General features: G+C 36.9%; 1 protein-coding gene across 4 annotated transcripts; it reads right to left on the reverse strand.

The window, feature by feature from the left end:
- Window positions 1-347: 347 nt before the first annotated feature.
- Igsf11 (immunoglobulin superfamily member 11) lies at window positions 348-20171 on the reverse strand. Of its 4 annotated transcripts, none has more exons than XM_026395896.2 (6): window positions 20118-20171; window positions 18438-18645; window positions 16130-16285; window positions 4091-4141; window positions 3000-3066; window positions 348-789 (listed from the first exon to the last, which is right to left on the reverse strand). In XM_026395896.2, the coding sequence occupies exons 1-6, from the start codon at window positions 20154-20156 to the stop codon at window positions 348-350; spliced, it is 963 nt and encodes a 320-aa protein (XP_026251681.1). In that variant the 5' UTR covers window positions 20157-20171. The 4 variants fall into 4 exon arrangements, with proteins under 4 accessions (XP_026251681.1, XP_026251672.1, XP_026251663.1 ...); XM_026395887.2 differs by having other exon boundaries at window positions 4019-4141; XM_026395878.2 differs by having other exon boundaries at window positions 3000-3150; window positions 20118-20156.
- Window positions 20172-20324: the final 153 nt, after the last annotated feature.

Raw genomic sequence — 20324 nt, forward strand, 5'->3', positions numbered from 1 at the left:
TTATTAAGTTAGGCATGAATTAAAGAACAAGCCCATCTGGACTGCAGTTTGAGTTTTAAGTGCTATTCTGCTCTTATATTTCTCCTTGGCTTGGCACATCTTTGAGATGCAGCTTTTTGAAAAGAATCCCAGGACATCTGTGGTGGGGAGACAAGGCTTCAAGATGGAGGGTTCCAGTCCACTGTACACATCTTAGTGGCCAGTAAGAGCACTGTCTTCCTCTTTGTGCTTTTGTCTAATATAATCATAAGGAAAGTCTATCTTTCCCAGCACTCACCCAACCCACCCTTCCCCTTGTATGGAGGCATCCCATTTATTTTTTTCTGAACACAACCTCTCTTCATGTCCTATACAAGGGACCCTGCCCGACTCTGGGCTGGCACCATGACAGGAACTGCACCAATTCGCTCCAGTGTTGCTTGGCTGATGGTGTAGGAGTGTGTGTGCTGTGGCCGAGGCTTCCTGCTGATTGAACCATTGTTCCTGGACATGATCTGTGGTGAAGACCCTCTGTTGGCTGTCACTACCAGAGTCTTATGTGAACCCGGCACCAGATGGTTCCCATTAGCATAGATGGCGGGGATGTTGGCATTGCCTGAGTGAAGGGAGAAAGACTGGCGCAAGTCACTGAAGTGGTTGAATGACTCCGTGTTTCTATGAACTTTTGGATTGTTGCTCCAGTATCGACTGTTGTAGGTGTTAGAAGAGGTCAGCGTGTTGTTCTCTGAGGAGGATATCTCTGTGTGAAATGCTTTGGCAGAAGAGCATTTAGGTGGAAGATCATCCTCTCTGAGAAGGAACAAAAGTTGTCATTAGGATTTACTTCAGATTTATCCTAGCATCCTACCAAGGAATCTTTTTTTTTTTTTTTTTATGTTAACATTAGTATGTCTGAAACAAATGGTCTATCATGAAGCAAACATGGCAGCCATGCTTAGCCTCAGCTTCGGTACCCACTCCCTGTGAAACAATAGTCAAGGAATTCTTTCCTCAGTTTCTCAGTAGTAAAGGAACTATTAGATCTCTCAAAGAATATCTCTTCTAATATAACATATATATATATATATATATATATATGTTTTGTGTGTAAATTATATAAATACATAATATATATGTATATATACACATACATACACAGAGAGAGAGAGAGAGAGAGAGAGAGAGAGAGAGAGAGAGAGAGGGAAAGAAAGACTCTAAATAGTCCATAAAGAAATCCACTGAGTGAATTGTCATCAAATAGCTACAAAAACAAGCTATAGGGCTGGGGATATAGCTTAGTTGGTAGAGTGTTTGCCTCGCATGCACAAGGCCCTGGGTTCAATCCCCAACACCACACACACACACACACACACACACACACACACACAAAACAAGCTTTATATGAAGAACTTCAAGAAATCATTAATGTTGGCTTGATTTTATTACCATTTGGAGTTTGAGAAATCAAATTACTATTTGAGATTGTGCTTATGAGAGATGTTTCTCAGTAATTCTTGTTCCTCAATAACCTATTCCAACACACAGCCCGAACTCTAAAGAATTATAAGAGGCAAACAGATGTCACTAGTTTAGATGTTAATTCATCTATTTAACATTTATAGAGTACATTCTTCTATATATTTCATGCAAAAATGACACCTAACTGGGGCTGGGAATATGGCTTAGAGTAAGAGTGCTTGAATAGCTTGCCAAGGCCCCAGGTTCCAACCTAAGCACCATAAAAAGAAAGAAAGAAAGAAAAAAGACACCCACGAAGCCTATGGTTAAACGGTGATGACAATAAATGCAAAAACATCTATAAGTATAAAAAGTTGGGCAAGAGGCTAAAAAGACATTATATGTGAGGAGGTGATGCCTAACTAGTCTTGAATTAAATCAAGAGATTTATTTAATAGATACTGAAAGAAGAAGGTGCATGGACCAGGAGAGTGCAGAAGCTTGAGCAAAGACCTTGATACAGGGAAAATAAAGGGTAGTATGGAGCACAGAGTAAGCAGGGTAGCTATCAGATCCTGAAGGCAATGCAGGTCCTGCTAAGGAGACTGGAACCATTAAAGCATTTTCAACAGGATAGGATATAATGAAAGCTGAGACTGAGCCTGAAACATCAAATCTCCATAAGATGCCAAAAGTCACTTTTCTTTAAAGATCATCTTGACATTGTTTTTTTTTTTTTTTTTTTAAGACATCACATCTGAACTGTCTGGTACAGTGTTTACAGTTTGAGCGCTTCCTAAGGGCTCAGGTGTTGAAATTTGATTCCCATTGTGAGGTTTTTTTGAGGGTGAAAAACTTAGTCACTTTGGTATCTGGAGGTGGGGTCTTTGGGACATGATTCGGATTAAATATGGTCATAGGTTGGGGCTCCATGACTAGATCCTGAGAGTTTTATAAGAAGATGGAGAGAGACCACACAGACACAGACTCACACACACTCCTGTGCAACCTCCTCAAGCCTGCCAGCAAGGAGGCCACCACCAGATATGGCCTCTTTTCCCCTTCCAGAACCCTGAGCCAAAATAAAACTCTTTTGTAAACCTCTATAACAAAATTCCTGCCTCAGGTATTTTGTAATAGTAATGAAAATCTAGCTAATATACTGTCATTTACACCAAAATAGTGTGTAAGGAATTAGTATGTTCTTAAGGTTCTCCTTCTTACTTTATATTTCCATCTATTATAGCCTGATGTTAACCACACGTATGAAGTGAATTTTTCAATTGTGCAAGTCACTGAACCCCACCTACCCGGAGATATGGAGAAACAGAAAAACTTCTCATCTGTCTCCTTCTAGTTTGGTGTGTGATGGATCTTTCTTGACCCAAGGGAAAACGCTGAGTGTTATCATTAGAAAAAGTGACATAACACACAAGAAAATATCATGTGGCCACTTAAATTATCTTGGCCATCAGAGTTATATGATTAGCAAAGAAATCTTGACTGCCAAAATGAACAGATTACACATTGGCTATGTAGGACAAATCATCTGACATACAGACCTTATTTCATTAGGAATTTCTTCTTCCTCCTCCTCTTTATGTTTGCGTCTCCAATAAAAGAATGCCCCTAAAATCAGTGCAATGCAAAAAATGATAATAACTGCACCAGTGCCAATGGCTCCAGCTATTAGTCCAATGCTCCTGGGCTGAGCTGCAAAATATATTTAAGGTAGATTTAAAGAAAAGAAAGAGGAAGAGAGAGGAATTGCATATACCCATACAAAGTATAAACATATGTAAGCTTAATTATAGCATACAAAACTGCCTGAAGTATCACATCCATATAAAGCTAAACCTCTGTTAAATTTTTTTATGTGTCTGTGTGTGTGTCTGTGAGTGTAGTTCTGGGGATTGAACCCAAGGCCTGTGCATGCAAGGCAAGCACTCTACCAACTGAGCTATATCCCCAGGGGTGAAGACTAACACATAGTAGGCTCTCAACATCTGGTGAATGAATAAATCATTAAGCAACTCACGTAGCTTCAAGAGAGCAGCAGCTGGAGCAGAGCAGGAACAGACAGTGCCTATCCAATTTGCCTGAGTGCCCCAAGTGAGCCTGGCACTCATGGGATACCTAATGATTTCATCCCAGCCACATTCCTCCCTTTGCAACTAGAATTCAAATAGCCCAGAATTCTCAACTAAAAAGAAATTTCCTTCACTGCTTATTTATAATCAGATACCCCAAAATCAGGCATATAAAAAGAATTAAGAAAAAACACAAGAAGGTCTTGCTACAGATATAAGCTCATTGTAAATTTATATGTCTATAGCACTATGAAATAAGAATTGGTTTAATTCTAATAATCCTGAAGAGAAAGACACTTTGTCATAAAGATCATCATATACTTAAAAAGTACACTGATATTTACAAAATATTTTCAACTATTGTTAAAATTGAAAGAATTTCTATTCAATCTTCAGACAATCTCAAAACAACCAGAATCCTTTGTTTACTAGTTTGACAAAGGTTATGGAGTTTCGCACCTAGAGTTGGCATCATGATTCTACATACTTACGTGAGATAACCTGCAGATCCAAAAGACAGGTGCTGGTTCCAATGGCGTTAGAAGCCACGCACTGATACAAACCTGAAGAGAGAGCACTGATGTTCCGGATAGTGACTGTACCCTGGACCTGGTCTGTCACAAAAATAGTAATCAAGTGAGGATTTGGTAGAATGAATAAGAAAACCAAAGAAATAGGCGAAAGATTAAACTATAAAGATAAATAGATACCCTAGAGAGTTGTCAATTTTGTTTATTTTGGGGGAAGAAATTTTTGGTTCTTGAACGTTAACAATTAAAACTACTTGTTAAAGACCTGAAACTAACTATCCTCAATAGCAGCAATTTTAAAATTCAGTCTGCATATTAGCATGTTATACCCTAAATTCTAGTGGCCTTCCCTAAGGAAAGGGTGACTAATGCTTGTTCTAGAGAATTTATGATCATTAGGACCATATTTTAATTCTGAGAAAATGCAACAACACAAAGATCAATTTAAACTCCATAATAATATCTACTTTATAACTGATGGAGAAAATCTATACCTTGTTCTCTAAGGTATAGATTGTTACTCTCTTCCAACAACTATTACAATTCTTGGATTAGCTCAGATTTTCTAAAAAGCAGTTACTAAGAAGAACATGAGGTTTATTGAGGGAAACATCAGTAAAAGAAATAGAAAAGAAGCTGGAAACAGCAGGGAGAACCTTAGACTACAATACGAGTTTGACCTCTGTGAAGGGAAAAAGGAGAGTCTGGGCAGGGAGTGTCTCAGCCTACAGCCCAGCTTTATGGAAGATTCCATCAGACACGTGGAGAATCCTTGAGCCAAAATCATCCATTAAAGGCACCCCATGCCTTGCAAGAACAGGCCTGCATTGGTAGCACCACTCTGCTCACCACCAGCTAAGAGCATTGTGAGGGAAGCCTGGCCTCGATAGGAAGCAGAGGTACACTGAGAGAGAAGCAGCAGGGGCTGTCTATCACTCAATCATGCTCCTCACATCAGGAGGTTTGAGCAGTATATTTTCAAGGTCACCACACTGGTAGTTCCCAGGAATGTTCTGACAGTTCCCATTTTTGCAATTCATTAATATCACCATAATTTGATTATTTAGATCTATAAAATAATAATTTTGTAATAATAAAATAATAAAATATTAATAATAAATACTAAAATATTTTAAATATCATAAAAATAACAAAATAATAATAAAAATCCAAGTTAATGAATATGTGCCAAGCATTAGGTAAGCTTTTATATATATATTATCTCAATTTTACAATGACTCTATGAAGTATTTTTATTAGTGATCCCATTGAACAGATAAAGTGACTGATGCTTTAAATGAATAATAAGATTACAAAGTTGCTCATTAGAAATTTTAATTGGATGGCTGGCTGGCTTACCTCTAAGCTCTAGGCTTTTCTGCCTCCTTCCACAGGAAGGATAATAGATCCTGTTATCTCAGTCATTCAAAATAGCTGGAAATTTAGAAGTAGGTACAAAAAGCCTCCTAATGGCATAAGTTAAAAAAAATCTGGCATAAATTCCAAACATGGCTGGGGTGACACGTGGAGCTAACCCCACAGGGTTGACTTATTTTTAGGTGAAACTAAGACTCAGTTATCTAGGTTCTGGAGAAGCCCTCATCTTTATCTAGATCAAAAGCAGATAGAGAGGAGGGGGTCAGCAAAAGCAGATCTGACCACAATGTTCATGTCTGTATCAGCTCCTTCATTTAATACATGCAATGTGTGCTGAGCATTTTCCTTTGGGTGGGGTAATTTTCGAGGATGATGATGTAATAGTGAAAAGGTCAAAATGAGAAAAGAGGGAAAGCAATTACAATCAATGGGCTAAGTGCCAGCCAGGACTGGGGGGAACACACAAGAGGGGCTCTAATGAGAGCCTGGGAAATCAACAGAATATGGGGGAGGAAAAAAACCACTGGCCCAGACTGACCCAAGTAAGAGCAAATTCACTGAAAAATCCCCACACGTCAATGTCACAGGGTTGTCCTGCTTTAGTCAGCTTTAGGTCACTCTGACCAAAATACCCAACAAGAACAACTCAGAGCAGGAAAGTGTATTTAGAGCCCAAAGTTTCAGAAGTTTCAGCCCATAGGCAGATAATTCCATAGCTTTGGGCCCACTGTGAGGCAAAGCATCATGGGGAAAGGACATGGCAGAGAAAAGATGCTCCCGTGTCAGTAAGGAAGCAGAGAGAAAGGAAGCAGGGAAGAGCTGCAGGCAAGATGCACCCTTCCATGGCATGCCCCCAGTGACCCATGTCCTCCAGTCACACCCCACCGGCCTACAGTTACACTCTAGTATATTCATTCAAAAGGTGATGGACTGATTAGGTTACAGCTTTCATAATGCAACCATTTTACCTGGGAATATTCTTGCATTAAGAGGAGCTTATTCCAAACTATAATACCTTCCAACATAATAAAATGGAGTGTGTGTTAAGGAATGACTGAATTATCAAACACACACTTGAATTAGCATCAATATACAGTATAGGAAAAGAAGAGATTTTATTTTCGGCTTTTATTTAATAGGAGCAATATACTATCATTTACACCAAAATAGTGTGTAAGGAATTAGCGTGTTCTTAAGGTTCACCTTCTTGCTTTATGTCCCCATCTACTGTAGCCTGATGTTAACCACACATATTAAATGAATTTTTCTGTTGCAGAAGTCACTGAACCCCACCTACCCTGGAGATATGGAAGAGCAGAGAAACTTCTCATCTGTCTTCTCCTAGTTTGGCATGTGTTGGATCTTTCTTGACCCAAGGGAAAGTGCTGAGTGTTATCATTAGGAAAAGTGATATAACACACAAGAAAATATCATGTGGCCACTTTAATTATCTTGAACCCATATTATATGATACCCAGGACAGGATACTTGCTAATTTGGGACATTTGGGTTGTATTTCACACACCAAAGTCAATATATTTAGGGTAAACTGGTTTGCCTTTGTATGTTAATTTCTTTTCCTTAAAAATAAAAACAAAACTTTCTGAGGATTTTTGGTGTCAGGGAGTGGGCACAGGAGGTGGGGTTCAGTGAATTTGCTCATATACTTGGCCAAGCCAGGATCAGAGGGTTTTCTCTTCTGATGTTAACTACACATTCTGTTAATTTCCAAGGACTTCATTAGCTGTCTCTTTTATGTGTTCCCCTAGCACCCCATATTCTTCAGCCCTGACAGACTTTAATCCATTTATTTTAATTGTTTGCTTTCATATCTTGTTAAGGTGAGAACTGGGTTTGTCTTATTAATCATCACAACACCACACTGAGAAATTACCCAGCATGAAGAAAGGTGCTCAATAAATAAAGATGTCTCAACCAACCTTCTTTCTAGAATCTAACATATACCACATACTCTGTATTAACAGCTTTAAATGTCCCATTTAATCTCCATAACAAGCTCAGGTTCTATATTTCCTACTTTTCAAAGATAAGAAATCCCAGAGTAGCTACTCAATTTGTACAAGACTAAATAGTACACAGGTAGAGACAGTCTATAAAATCAGATCTGTCCAAGTCCAAAGCTCATAATCACCATATGTACACTTGGCTTTCCAGTAAGACATTTATAAGTGCATCATTCTAAGGTACAGCTATAGGATATTTCCTAACCAAGCAATATTCCAATGCTGTTAGTATTAAAATTAAGCCATCTGCCTAACTCCCTCTTCTACACATGTCCTAACGTCATCATGCAAGAAAACCATAATCTCTGGGCAACCAACCCCACAATTCCACATAATGTTCTTTTTTCTTCTTTATTTTCTCTTGAGTCCTCAAATTCTAGAAATTTGATCAGCTCACACCAAACCAGTAATTTTGTTGGCATTTCCAGAAACAATTTGGGAAATTTTAAACAGCTGCTCTAACCAGCATTCTGGCGTGTAGAAAGCTAAACTCTAAAGATTATTGCTTTAAAAAGTTATTTTTAAAAGGTGAAGTCATTATTCTTTGTCTCTACAGATGCAGACAATGTGAACATGTTGCTAGAAAGTGCTATTAAATAAGTCTGACATACCATGGTAGAGCTAACTCATAGTGTTATCAGGGAATGAGACATACACTTTGAAGAAAGGATTAACCAGCATCAGAACAGGCCTGTTTATGTATACCAGGCAAAGCAGACACAGGAGGACTCTTCAGTAAATATCAGACTGTCTGTAGCCACAAAGCACACAGCCCTTTCCGAAAGTAGCAAGGCTAATTCCTCAATCTGTCACTTATCTGGACCTGCTCTGGTACACAAGTAATTCTCTAAAATCAAGTTACTTCTTTGATGATCTTTTTTTTTTAATTTTAAGAATGGGGAAAGTTCAATTGTGTGGAACTGGTTTAGAAAGCTCAAAGGATATTAAGCCCTACAGTTTTACTTCATACTAGTATTTATCTTATATAAACAATGCACCTAAGCCATAACACCCTTCAGAAAGAGAAAGAAACAAATGTAAGGGTACGTTTCCAATTCTACCATTTCTACTTAATTCCAGAACCCCACCTCTGGCTTACTAATCAATAATGCATCAGCTAGATGGCCTGAAATCTGTTCTACCTTCTACTAGTTAGGTGGTCTTTAGGGTCTTGCCTGTTCTTCATCTGTGTTTTAGCATCCTCATCCTTATAACATAGAGCTAGCAAAGTGTCCTTACATCAGAGGGCACTATGATAACTAAATGAGATAATGCATATTGATGGGCTTAATATAGTATCTGGTAATATTTCCATGTGGGAATTCCTTGGAAATTTTTGCATATTTTTGAATCATGAGAAAAATCTGTCAAGAAATTTGGAAAATATCTAGTATCTTGAAATTCCCAACAAATATTAAACTTCATTATTTGAGGATGAGAGATAAGAATTACTGATTCATAAATTATTTTGTATTTTCATATGATTTATGCATTTTAAATAATAATAAATACCCATAATAATAAACAGTGAATTATTTCTTATATAAAAAGCTCAAAAACATTCTGTTAAAAAGACACAATATTAAATATGTGGTTTATTATTATTTGAACATATTATGACAAAATTACATATTTTAATAATATGTAAAACTGATCTCAACTTGAAACAGACATTTGATGATAAAAATTTGTAAAAATAAAAAAGGAAACAGTAACACAAAATAAATGTCAAATAAAATCTATTTAAAAACTTTAAATACCACAAATACTTAATATTTAAACTCCATCACTCTGAAATAAAAGTTTAAAATAATATGTTGCAATAAAACATATTAATCAATAGCCTGATCTTTGCTTGTTCTCTAAACTTATTTAACATGCAAGGAATTTAGGTGTTATCTTTGAAACTGTAGGTGTTTCTTGACATAAAGCAAGAAAAGATATCCAGATGTGCATTTTAGAAACAACATCAGCAATCAGGGTGAAGAATTGGCAGCCAGATCATAAATGGGAAGTTTTGATAATAGCTCTATCAGGAAGTGAAGAAGGCCTGCACTAAATCTTTAGTGATAGAGATAGAAAAGAGATAGGGGTTAGGATTCAGGAGAGACTGAAGATTGCCTATGTGTGAGGACTAGTTAAAAGTTGGAACTCAGGAAAGAGAATTAATTCAGTTTTCCGTTGTGGTGATCTGAATGAACACTAATGGTATCAACTCAGAGAACTAATTTGTACATGTTTGCTTGAGGGAGGTAATGAGTGAGTGAGTGATCCCCTGGGATCTCTAGGTGGAAATTGAAATGATAATGGTAACATTAAAACCTAGACCAAAAATTAAGAAATAATTTTAAAATACCTCTTACTAAGACTGCTCAGTGGTAGAGCACTTGCCTAGCACAAGCAAGACCTTGGGCTCTATCCCCAGCACCGCCAAGAAAACAATGCCACAACATCAAAAAAAAAAAAAAAGACCTCTTATAACTTATAGAAATTATACCTCTAAAATATATTGGGCTAAAATTAAATCAAAGTTACAAATGTAAAACAACTTAAATATTCAACAAGAGGAGGCTAAATACAATATATTCCTACAAATGAGTCATAGATTTTTATGTGGGAAATGGTTCCTAATATATTCTTTCATTAAAGAAATCAGATTATAAAACAATACTGACATAAAACCACTTAAAAGAAAAAAATGGTACACAGACAAAAGATTGGCAATAATAAAGCACAATGTTGGCTTAGCTATCTTGTGATGAGTATTACTTGTAAAAATGTAAAACCATGCTGAGAACACCCCTGTAATACCAGCAACTTCAGAGGCTGAAATGGGAGGAGCTTAAACCAGAAGCCAGCCTCAGAACTTACGGAGATCTTGTCTCAAAACTTAAAAAAAAAAAAAAAATCTGGGGATTTAGCTTGGTGGTAAAGAGCCTCTGGGTGCAATCCCAAGTACCATTGAGAAAGAGAGAAGGAAAACATGTTTGTATTACCAAGAAGGAACTCTTAGGACACTGTTTACTGTGTTCTTTAACCTACCTGCTGATTACCAGATTTTTCTCTACCTACTTTTTTTTAATGTAATGTTAAGATTTTGTGATTGTGGATAACTTTAAATCATAAAAAATCACTACAAACTAGTAGGTCTGACTTCCAGTTGAGACAATGTGGTGGCCTTAGCTAATGTGTAGTTCTTTCTAACTAACCCCCCCCCCCCATGTGCAGTTAACAATAATTATAAATATTCATCCAAGCTTTTGTAAGAAAGATAAGAGATATCCCACAGGAGCCGGAAACAAAGTCAGAAATGAAGGGTGGATATAGGTCTAGAAAGACAGTGGTTATGGTTTCAATGGCCACACAGCAACAAAAGAAAACCACTTGGTCTTTGGTCCCTATGGATGGGACTAAACTCAGGCCTCAATTTAGAGCCAAGACTTTGAATGGGGTACACCTTCAGTGAAAGGAGAACTAGAATTCCTCCAATTTGCTCAAGTAATAGTAATCACTGAAACATCTAATATTTACTGAGCATAATTTACCATGTTCCAAGCTAAATATTTAATTTGGAAAAGTACAAATAATGCAAAAAAGCATATTAAACATAGAGGAAAAAATGATAAACTATTATAAACCTGAAGTAATCTAATGACATAAGCTCAAGTTGGGTAAGGAAAAGTGGCATAACTGCAAGAATAAATTTACAAGTCTGCATCACTCCCACTGTGTGATTTTTTTTTTCTTCTGGTATTGGCAGTTCAACCCAGGGCACTTTACCATTGAATTACATGTTCAGCCTTTTTTAATTTTATTATTATTTTTTTAAATTTTGAGACAGGGTCTCGCTAAGTTGCCCTAGCTGGCCTTGAACCTATGATCTTCCTGTCTCATTCTTCCAAACAACTAGGATTACAAATACGTTCCTGGTTTACTGTGTGATTTTTTTTTTAATTTATTTTTTAGTTGTAGTTGGACACAACAACATTAAACTGGCCTCTAGTGAGGTCCCAATGGAAGGAGCTCATGTGGTAGCAAGAGATCACATCACTAGAAAAAAGTCAGAGAGCAAGTCAGGGGTCAGGTTTGCTTCTACAACTCACTCACACAAGAGTTCAGGGGTCACACAAGAGCTACCTAAATCCTTGCTAGACCCTACTTCTTAAAGGTCCCACCACCACACTGAGGACCAACCTCCAACACATGAACCTTTTAGAAACACACTCAATCTATATCAAAACCATACCAGTCTTTTTCAATCTGGAACAATTTTGTCTTTACATTTTTTTGGTCTGGTGTTTCCTTGTTATTGGATTCAGGTTATGTGTTTTTGACAGGAAAGCCACAGAAATGATTTTGCATCCTCCTCAGTACATAAATTAGTAAGCATGTGATTATCAGTTTATCACAATACTGGTGATGTTTACTCTGGTCACATCAGTGTTATTACCAGGTTGTCTCCCCATTATAAACTAACTATATTCTTTGTAACTAATAAGTAATTTGTGGGGACGTACTTGGGAATTATGTAAATTAAGCCTATTCCTTGTCAAACCTTTGTTCGTCATTATGCTATTAATCATGGTTTCGTAACTCCACATTCCTTCTGTATGCATTAGTCAGCATTCTGCTGAAGGATAATGCTTTCCCTTTACCCCAACTTACATGTGTTTATTGGTTCTTCCTCCTCTATGGGCTATACATTTATTTTAATGTTCAAATTCTCCCAGATTTTGCCAAAGGGAGCTCCATCAAGATAGCATTTACACACAGGGACCATTCAGCATTTCTAATTCCAAAATATCATTCTATTGATAACAAAACATTAGACTCTTGGGATGCTCTCCCCTGGTGTCAAATATTCTTTTCTCAGAGAATGCACCAGTTTTTATCAAACAATTATAAACATAATTAGTGAAAACAATCTCCTATACAAAAAAGTCTAAGTTATTTTGAGATTATATGTAATTTTGAGATCTAGTTTATAAGCAAGGATATGAAAAGGTGAATTTAAATTAAAAATCTAACTCATTTAACATGTTATTATGATAGTTAAAGTTATACAAAGTAATTCTGATAATTAATCCAGAGTTTGAATACAAAAGACAAAGGTTTTCTTCTTTGGCTTTCAAATTCACATTCATACCTAAAGAACCAAAGAATATTCAAGTTGTAAAGTGGATACTAAGAAATTTGACAGATATCATATCCAAAAACAAAGATGTACGGAAGGTTTGCTCTACAGGTATTTCTCAGTTTAAATACAAATAGTCATTGTCAAATGCTCATTTGTAATTCTAAACTTTATCTGCTATTCCAAAGAAATGTAATAAATATCAATCATGGAATCTTAATGATACTACAGAGGACTTTGAGGAAGATATTATTAACCCTGTTGTGTTTATTTTTCCCCTTTCTGCTTGATTTCCACATTTTTTAAATTGATGCATTCTAGTCATACATATTGATGGGATATGTTGTTATATATTCGCACATGCACACAATATAACAATACAATTTGGCCAATATCACTCTCCCAAGCACTTCCCCCCTCCATCCCTGTCTTCCACCCCTTAGTCCTTTTTCTTTACCCATCTCCCTTTGCCTTTTTAGATCTATCCCCACCTTTTCTTTCCTTTTTTCTTCTCTAGCTTCAACGCATAAAAGAAAACATTCAATCCTTAACCTTCTGACTTTGAACTATTTTGCTTAACATGACAGTCTTTATTCCTCAGAATGGAATGGAACCACCATTTGACTCAATTATCCTACTTCTCTGTCCATACCAAAAGGACTTAAAATCAGCATACTCAAGTGATACAGCCATATCAATGTTTATAGCAGCTCAATTAAAAATAGCTAAACTAGGTGCCCTTCAATGGATGAATGGATAAAGAAAATGTGGTATATATATACACACAATGAAATAATACTCAGCCTTAACGTAGAATGAAATTATGGCCTTTGCTGGTAAATGTTATGCTAAGTGGAGCTGGAGAATATTATGCTAAATGAAATAAGCTGATCCCAAAGAGCCAAAAAAGAACCAAAAGCTGAATGTTTTCTCTAATTCGTGGATGCTAATTCACAATAAAGGGGGGGTCTCAGCTAGGGAAGAATAGAGGTACTTTGGATTAATCAGTGGGGAGTGAAGGGAGAGGAAGGGGTATGGGGTGTGATTACACCACTGGTATAATTCTACATCATGTACAACCAGAAGAGTGAGAAGTTATACTCCATTTATGTATGATATGTCAAAATGCATTCTACTGTAATATATAACTAATTAGAAATTTTACAAATGGGCAAAAAAAATGATGGTCTCTACTTCCATCCATTTTCCTGAAAATGACATAATGAAGACTTTAATTTTCAGGAGTAAAAGTGGTGTGATTCTATTCCTAGTCTTTTGCGGAGCCTCCATTCTGATTTCCATAGCAGTTGTACCAATTCCTACCAACACTGTGAAAGTGTTCCTTTTTCTCCACATCCTCTCCAGCATTATTGTGTGTATTCTTAATAACTGCCATTCTGATTGGTGTGACATAAAATCTCAGTGTACTTTTGCTTTTCATTTTCCTAATTGCTAATGATGCTGAGCATTTTTTCATGTATTTGTTAGCAATTTGTATTTCTTCTTTTAAGAAGCATCTGTTTAATTCATTTGCCCACTTATTAACTGAGTTATTTGATTTTTTTTGGTATAAAGTTTTTTGAGATTATATATTCTAGATCCTACTCTTCTGTCAGAAAAGTATCTAGCAAAGATTTTTCTCCCAGTCTGTGCGTTCTCTCTTCACATTCCTAATTATTTCCTTTGCTTTGCAGAAGCTTTTTAATTTGACGCCATCCCGTTTATTAACTCTTGGCATTATCTCTGGAGCTCTAGGGCTTCTATCGAGAAAGTTGCTACATGTGCCTAAAAGCTAGAGTGTTGACCCTACATTTTCCTTCTAGGAGTTGTGTAGTTTCTGTCCTAATTCCATAGTCTTTGATCCATTTTGAGTTGATTTTGGTGCAAGGTGAGAGATAGGGCCTACTTTCCTTCTTCGACATATAGATCACCAGTTGTCCCAGCACCATTTGTTAAAAAGGCTGTCTCTTCCCCAATTTATGTTTTTGCCATCTTTTTCAAGGATCAGATGACCATATCTGTGTGGACCTTTCCCTGTGTAACCACTTTATTTTACAGGAAAAATGTATCACAGGATCAAAGAGGTGAACTGTTACAGAAATAACTGTTGGAAAATCTGGAATTTGAAGATAGTTTTTAGCGTTTCAAGACAAGAGCTATTTTAAGCATACCACTTACAATGGTGAGAATAACAAGTCAGTCCACAAAAAGTGCTAAATTATTTAGCCCACAATATGGCTGACACATTCAGCAATGAACAATCAATTACAGTACTTATTATCAAGGTAACCCAAAAGTTACTATGTTAAAAAGTTTTTTTAATTAATTTTGGACTAGGTAAATTAAAAGATGATGATAAGGGCCATTACTATTGTGTTGTGACCCTTGCAGGCACCTCAGAGGCTGGTGGAACTGCTTCTTTAATGTGTCTAAATTCACCAAACAGCTTAGGAGTTTCCTTTTCCAGGGCAGGCAAGGACCATCGTCGATAGGATTCAAACTTGGCACAATTAAGGATGTATTAGGCCTCTCCATTAATGGCCAATTCATGTCAGGCATGGTGGTGCACTCCTGTAATCCCAGCGATTTGGGAGGCTGATTATTATTAATTAGTTACACATTCTACTGTAATGTGTAACTAATTAGAAATTTTATAAATGAGGCAGGCAGATCATGAGTGCAAAGCCAGCCTCAGCAACTTAGTGAGGCCCTAAGTAATTCAGAGAGACTCTATCTCTAGTAAAATATAAAATGGCTGGGGATGTGGCTCAGTGGTTAAGTACTCCTGGGTTTATTCCCTGGTACAAAAAGGGTACAAAAAAAGAGAGAGATTCATAAATCATCCCTGAGAAAGCTACAAGGAACATTTTAGGTATAAGAGATAATACAAAACCTAAGGCTACTACATTTTACTGTCTTCAAATAGAAGATTTTACATATAATATTCCCTCGTTTTATTTCATAAAATTTCTTCAAGTTTTCAAGCATATTTCCTTTAAATCCAGATTTAAATAGCTGAGTTTACATATAAAAAACCATTTATAACACTCGTGTCTTCTCCACCTGCACCTATCTGGTGTGATTGGTTCATCAATCTCATCGGTTGGGAGGCCTTTCCCTATTCTCTTTCTTATCTTCCTCTCTAAGGAAACTTTAGACTGGAAACAGGAGGGTTAACCTCCTCGTGAGTGATTATGCAGATGCTTCTCACACTTTGGCATCTATGCCTCAAGTAGGAAGTGGGTTCTCAGATATAAACCTCAAGGGTGGACTTAGAGCTAACTCAGAGCAGCTACCATTTAGCTATTTTAAATCTCTACTCGGAACAGAATTTCCATGCATGGTAACCACCAAATGAACAAAGAGAAGATAAAGGAAATGTTGTATTCACTTTAAAGTTTAAACAGAGAATGACCCAGAAAGCTTTGTCAGCAGTTTCAAATAAAGAAGGTTATTTCTCAAAATCCATTAAAATTACTTAATGAATCTCCAAATTTCCCATAACTAATAAAATGATTAAAGCAGCTCTGTACATACCCTGAGTGGCTGTTGGAGGTAGCTTGAGGGTATTGTCTAACTTCTCCCACAGGTAAGTTGGCCGAGGAATGCCTTCCTCTGAGCTACAAAGTAGGATGACGTCACTGCCGATATCCTGGGATCCTTGGATTTGGCAGTGTGGGACAGAAGGAGGAACTACAATAAGAAGAATAAACAATAAAGTACACATTTACTGTAAGCCAAACAATGACAGAGACAACATAAACATTCAGTACACTGGAACCTCAGGTAACACTGTTTTCGGAACACACACTAGGAGACAACCTCCTGGCAGAAGCCAGAGGACAATCATGCATTAAGTCACGGGGCTTGGGCACAAATGGCACAACCTATAACTTTAGTTTGGCAGGGGGCAAACATGTAAAAGGGGCTATGCTGTTTTATTATGTTTTCAAGGTATCTTATGGTCTTGGTTTCACTCTGCATTCTTTAAAGAGAATTCTTAAGATCATCACGTCAACATTATACCTTTAAAAATAGTCAAAACATCACTGTTAAAAGAAAATTTCAAGGAATAGAACACTCGCCCTGCCGGTCGTTCTGTGGCTAAGACCACTTCAATAAAGTTCTTTGTTATTTCACAAACAAAAACCAAAAGACCCATTTTATACCAAATTCTGCTTTGTGGTGGGGAAAATTAGAGTAAGGATCCAAGTAACAGGAACTTGATAGTAATACCGTGGATATTTTATGATCATGAAGACAGAAAAGAGCACAAAGGAGGACAAGGAACAAAAAATTAACAACAACAACAAGAAAAGAATACTTAAGCCAAAACTACACAGTAAAAATATAAACTAAGCCCATAGCTTAAAGTCAAATATTAGGGAATGTAGGCACCAGTGTTTAAGTCCAAGTAATGATATACTTATAATGCTAATGACTTTTCAATAAATGATAGAATATACAAATGGAAAATGAGCAAAAAGTATATAGAGGAATCAGGCAAGACAGAGCAATCAGCAATGAGAGTGACTGGGGAAGAGAGAATAATGGAAAGCATACAGGTAGGAAGAGTATAAATCTCATAGGCTCCTAACTGCTGTGACAGAGTAAACCAATATCCTCAATTTGCTTGCTTTGACATTGTCACTGTAATTCTCTGGAAAATCCAAAATACTTCCTTGAATCTAGCATCAACTATAAAATAAAGACTGTTTTTCTTCCTTTAAAAAATTAAGTAAGGGCTAGGGTTGTGGCTCAGTGGTAGTGTGCTCACCTAGCACGTGTGAGGCCCTGGGTTTGATCCTCATCACCACATATAAGTAAAATAAAGAAAACTCAGGCCCTAGAATGCTTAAAAAAATTAAGTCAGTATGGATATTGTGGGAGGCTAGTTAACATAACTTGAGGTGTAAACATCAGAATATTTAATTCCATTAGTACTCTGTACCCAGTACTCAGGGTATTTAAAAATCCATATGATTTTTAATATACTATAGTGAATAATACTTTTGAGAATAGAAATTTCCAATCTGGTACTTAGTTTTTAATGCTATTTGAAGACTAGGAGAAAAATGCACTAAGGATTATAGCATATTCTCATCCAAAGAGAGAAAACAAGAAGAATTCCCCACACTGGCATCCTGAATTGACAGCCCAATGGAAGACCAAGTGGAGCAGGGGTTGACAGGGACTGTGGAGGTAGGTTCTGAGACCTGAAAGGGAGGAGAATTAAAAGAACTGGCTTTCTCTGAGTACTTCCTCCACCTCCCCCAAATGAACTGAATTCAGCCACTTCTACCACAAGAACACATTTAGAAGTCAGTGTTTTATTTTAGAGACAGGAAAACTGAGAAATTGAACATGTAAATGGAAGTATTATTAAAATTATACCAGGACAACAGGTACAAGCTAAAAACTATCATGGAACTGCTACATGTTATATACACAGGAAGTAAAAGTATTGCTCTCACACACACTGAAACTTCTGCTTTGTACTCACAACAAATAATCCATCATCTAATGTGCTCTCAACAGAGGCTTCTGTCTTATATTGATGCTTAAAAAAAGAGTGGGACCATTTCAGATGTTGTCTTATACCACCTTTATCCATCTCCCAGAAAGTGCCATTAAAGAAGCTTTAGAGACCACCAGAAATGAAGAAGGGGGCAGAAAGCCTGTGTGTTAGAAACATAGAGGGGAACAGAAGAGACAGACCTTAAAGAAGAAAGGCAGAGAAGGAACATGAGCAGACCCAGAGTGGAGAAGAAGGGCAGAAGGAAATATTCTTGACAGGAGATTTGAAAATAAAGTGCAAGGTACCTGCAAGTTCTCTGTCACTCACCTAACACTGTGAGGCCAGTGACCCCAATATTCCTGCCCCCTCTGTCTGGAAGGTTGTTGACCAAACACTGGTAGGTGCCTGTATCTGAGAGCTGAGTGTTATTAATGAAGATGGAGACATTGGTGGCTGGCATGGTGCCTATAAATCCTACCCTACCATGGAACCGGGGGGCACCATCAAACATCTGTCCACCCTGATACAGAATGACCTGCAAAAGAAAGAAAAATAAACAAACTGGCCACTTTGTTCCCTCCTAGACACCTAACAATAGCTGACAGACAGGACTATATGTTCCTGCACCAACTGCTGGAGAATTTTATTTCTATTCTAAGAGTTGTCACCAACTTTTTCTTACTACAACTGTTCATAGTTATCTTGGAGTTCTAAATTCTCACATACCAAATCAGAATAACTTTTTTTTTTATTATCTAGCCCATTAGAACACAGAAAATATGCTACTCTACTATCAACCCTCCTTCAAAAAGTTAATTCCAAAACAGAGTTTAAAAAATATTAGCATTGCCTATCTTATGCTTACTAAGACACAAAATGACAGGTCATCGTTATAGGATGAATATAAAATAAACACTATACAAGGGAAGACTTGGAAGTCTGTGATTGCTATTCTTATGTTCATTTCTATAGCCACTCCCTCTGCTTCTCAGATGGTCTCTAACACTTCTTTAGTAGCAATTTCTATTATCAAATCTAAACACTCATGGAGGTGGAATCAGTATGTTACACAGAAAGGTTCTACTTAGGCTCTACCTGTAAATTTGGGGAAAACTGTAGTCAAGTTTTTTCCTTGACTCTTAAAATGAGGAAGTTGAACAAATAATCTTGAAAGTTTAGTCTAATTACAAAAATCCCCTGGTTTGAAGAAAGAAAAGTTTTTATTGAATTTTTATTGAATTTCATAACAGAAAGCTTATCTTATCGAATATTTTAGGCAGTAGTAAGCTTATTGAAACAGAAAAGATTCATAAAAGAAGTTGTCATTGTAAATAAATGTGTGCCCATAATCACAATTCATTATTTTCTGAGCATTATTTTATGCAGTAGTTATCACAAATTATGAGCCTTCTTTTCTGTGATGTTATATAGCCTTTTGTGGAGTAACTTTTCTTTTTGTCTACATTTTTTTGTGTGGCACAGTCTAATTTATATGAGACTTCCTGAGCTGGCTAGTATGCCTACTTATACTTACATGCTTACGAAATTAAGAGAATCAATTAGTACTATATAACATTACTTCCTTACTGCTATCACCATCTTTTAAAAGTATACTCTCATTCATCTCTTACTAGTGCCCATCCCTTCCTGCCAAAATAGACTTTGTTTTTTATATCTTGGTACTTTCCTGTCACCAATGTTCTAAAAACAATTCCAAGTTCCTGCCTAAAACATTCAGAGGATCTACTTAACATGTGATTATGATGATGATGATGAGGAGGAGGAGGAGGAGGAGGACAATAATGATTACAACAATGGTCTTTTAAAAACAGGCTAGTCTCTTCTGATAGTTGACTAATATTTCGAGCACTAGGACCTAAAACAGTATAGGCACACTGAAAATGCCACCTAATTTTAGAGGTCAAATATATACTCAGGATGCTTCTCTACCCACCTCTTCTGAAAAGATTAATATTTTAGATGCATCACAGGATGGACCAGAAGTACCTGTTCAGGTTGGTTAGCATTGGAGAGAGGAATGACCATCCAAATGACATTGAGGTTAATGAGGGCAGCACTGGTAGAGAAAGTGCAGGGTAGGACTGCTGTCTGACCTCGGGCCACCTGGATACTCCCAGGGCTCTCTGACACTTCCAGGGACACCACAAGACCTACAGAAGAAGGAACAGAGAGGTTATACACTCACTTTTCCTG

This window comes from Urocitellus parryii, chromosome 2, assembly GCF_045843805.1.
Source record: "Urocitellus parryii isolate mUroPar1 chromosome 2, mUroPar1.hap1, whole genome shotgun sequence".
Lineage (NCBI taxonomy): Eukaryota > Metazoa > Chordata > Mammalia > Rodentia > Sciuridae > Urocitellus > Urocitellus parryii.

Coding starts and splice junctions, on each gene's coding strand:
- Igsf11 (XM_026395869.2), bottom strand. CDS start 20,156: ATGGTCATTCCTCTCTCCAATGCTAACCAACCTGAACAG. Junction 16,286..18,437: donor CACTGGCCTCACAGTGTTAG/GTGAGTGACAGA, acceptor TTCTTATTGTAG/TTCCTCCTTCTGTCCCACAC. Junction 4,142..16,129: donor ACCTCCAACAGCCACTCAGG/GTATGTACAGAG, acceptor TTTTTGTGACAG/ACCAGGTCCAGGGTACAGTC.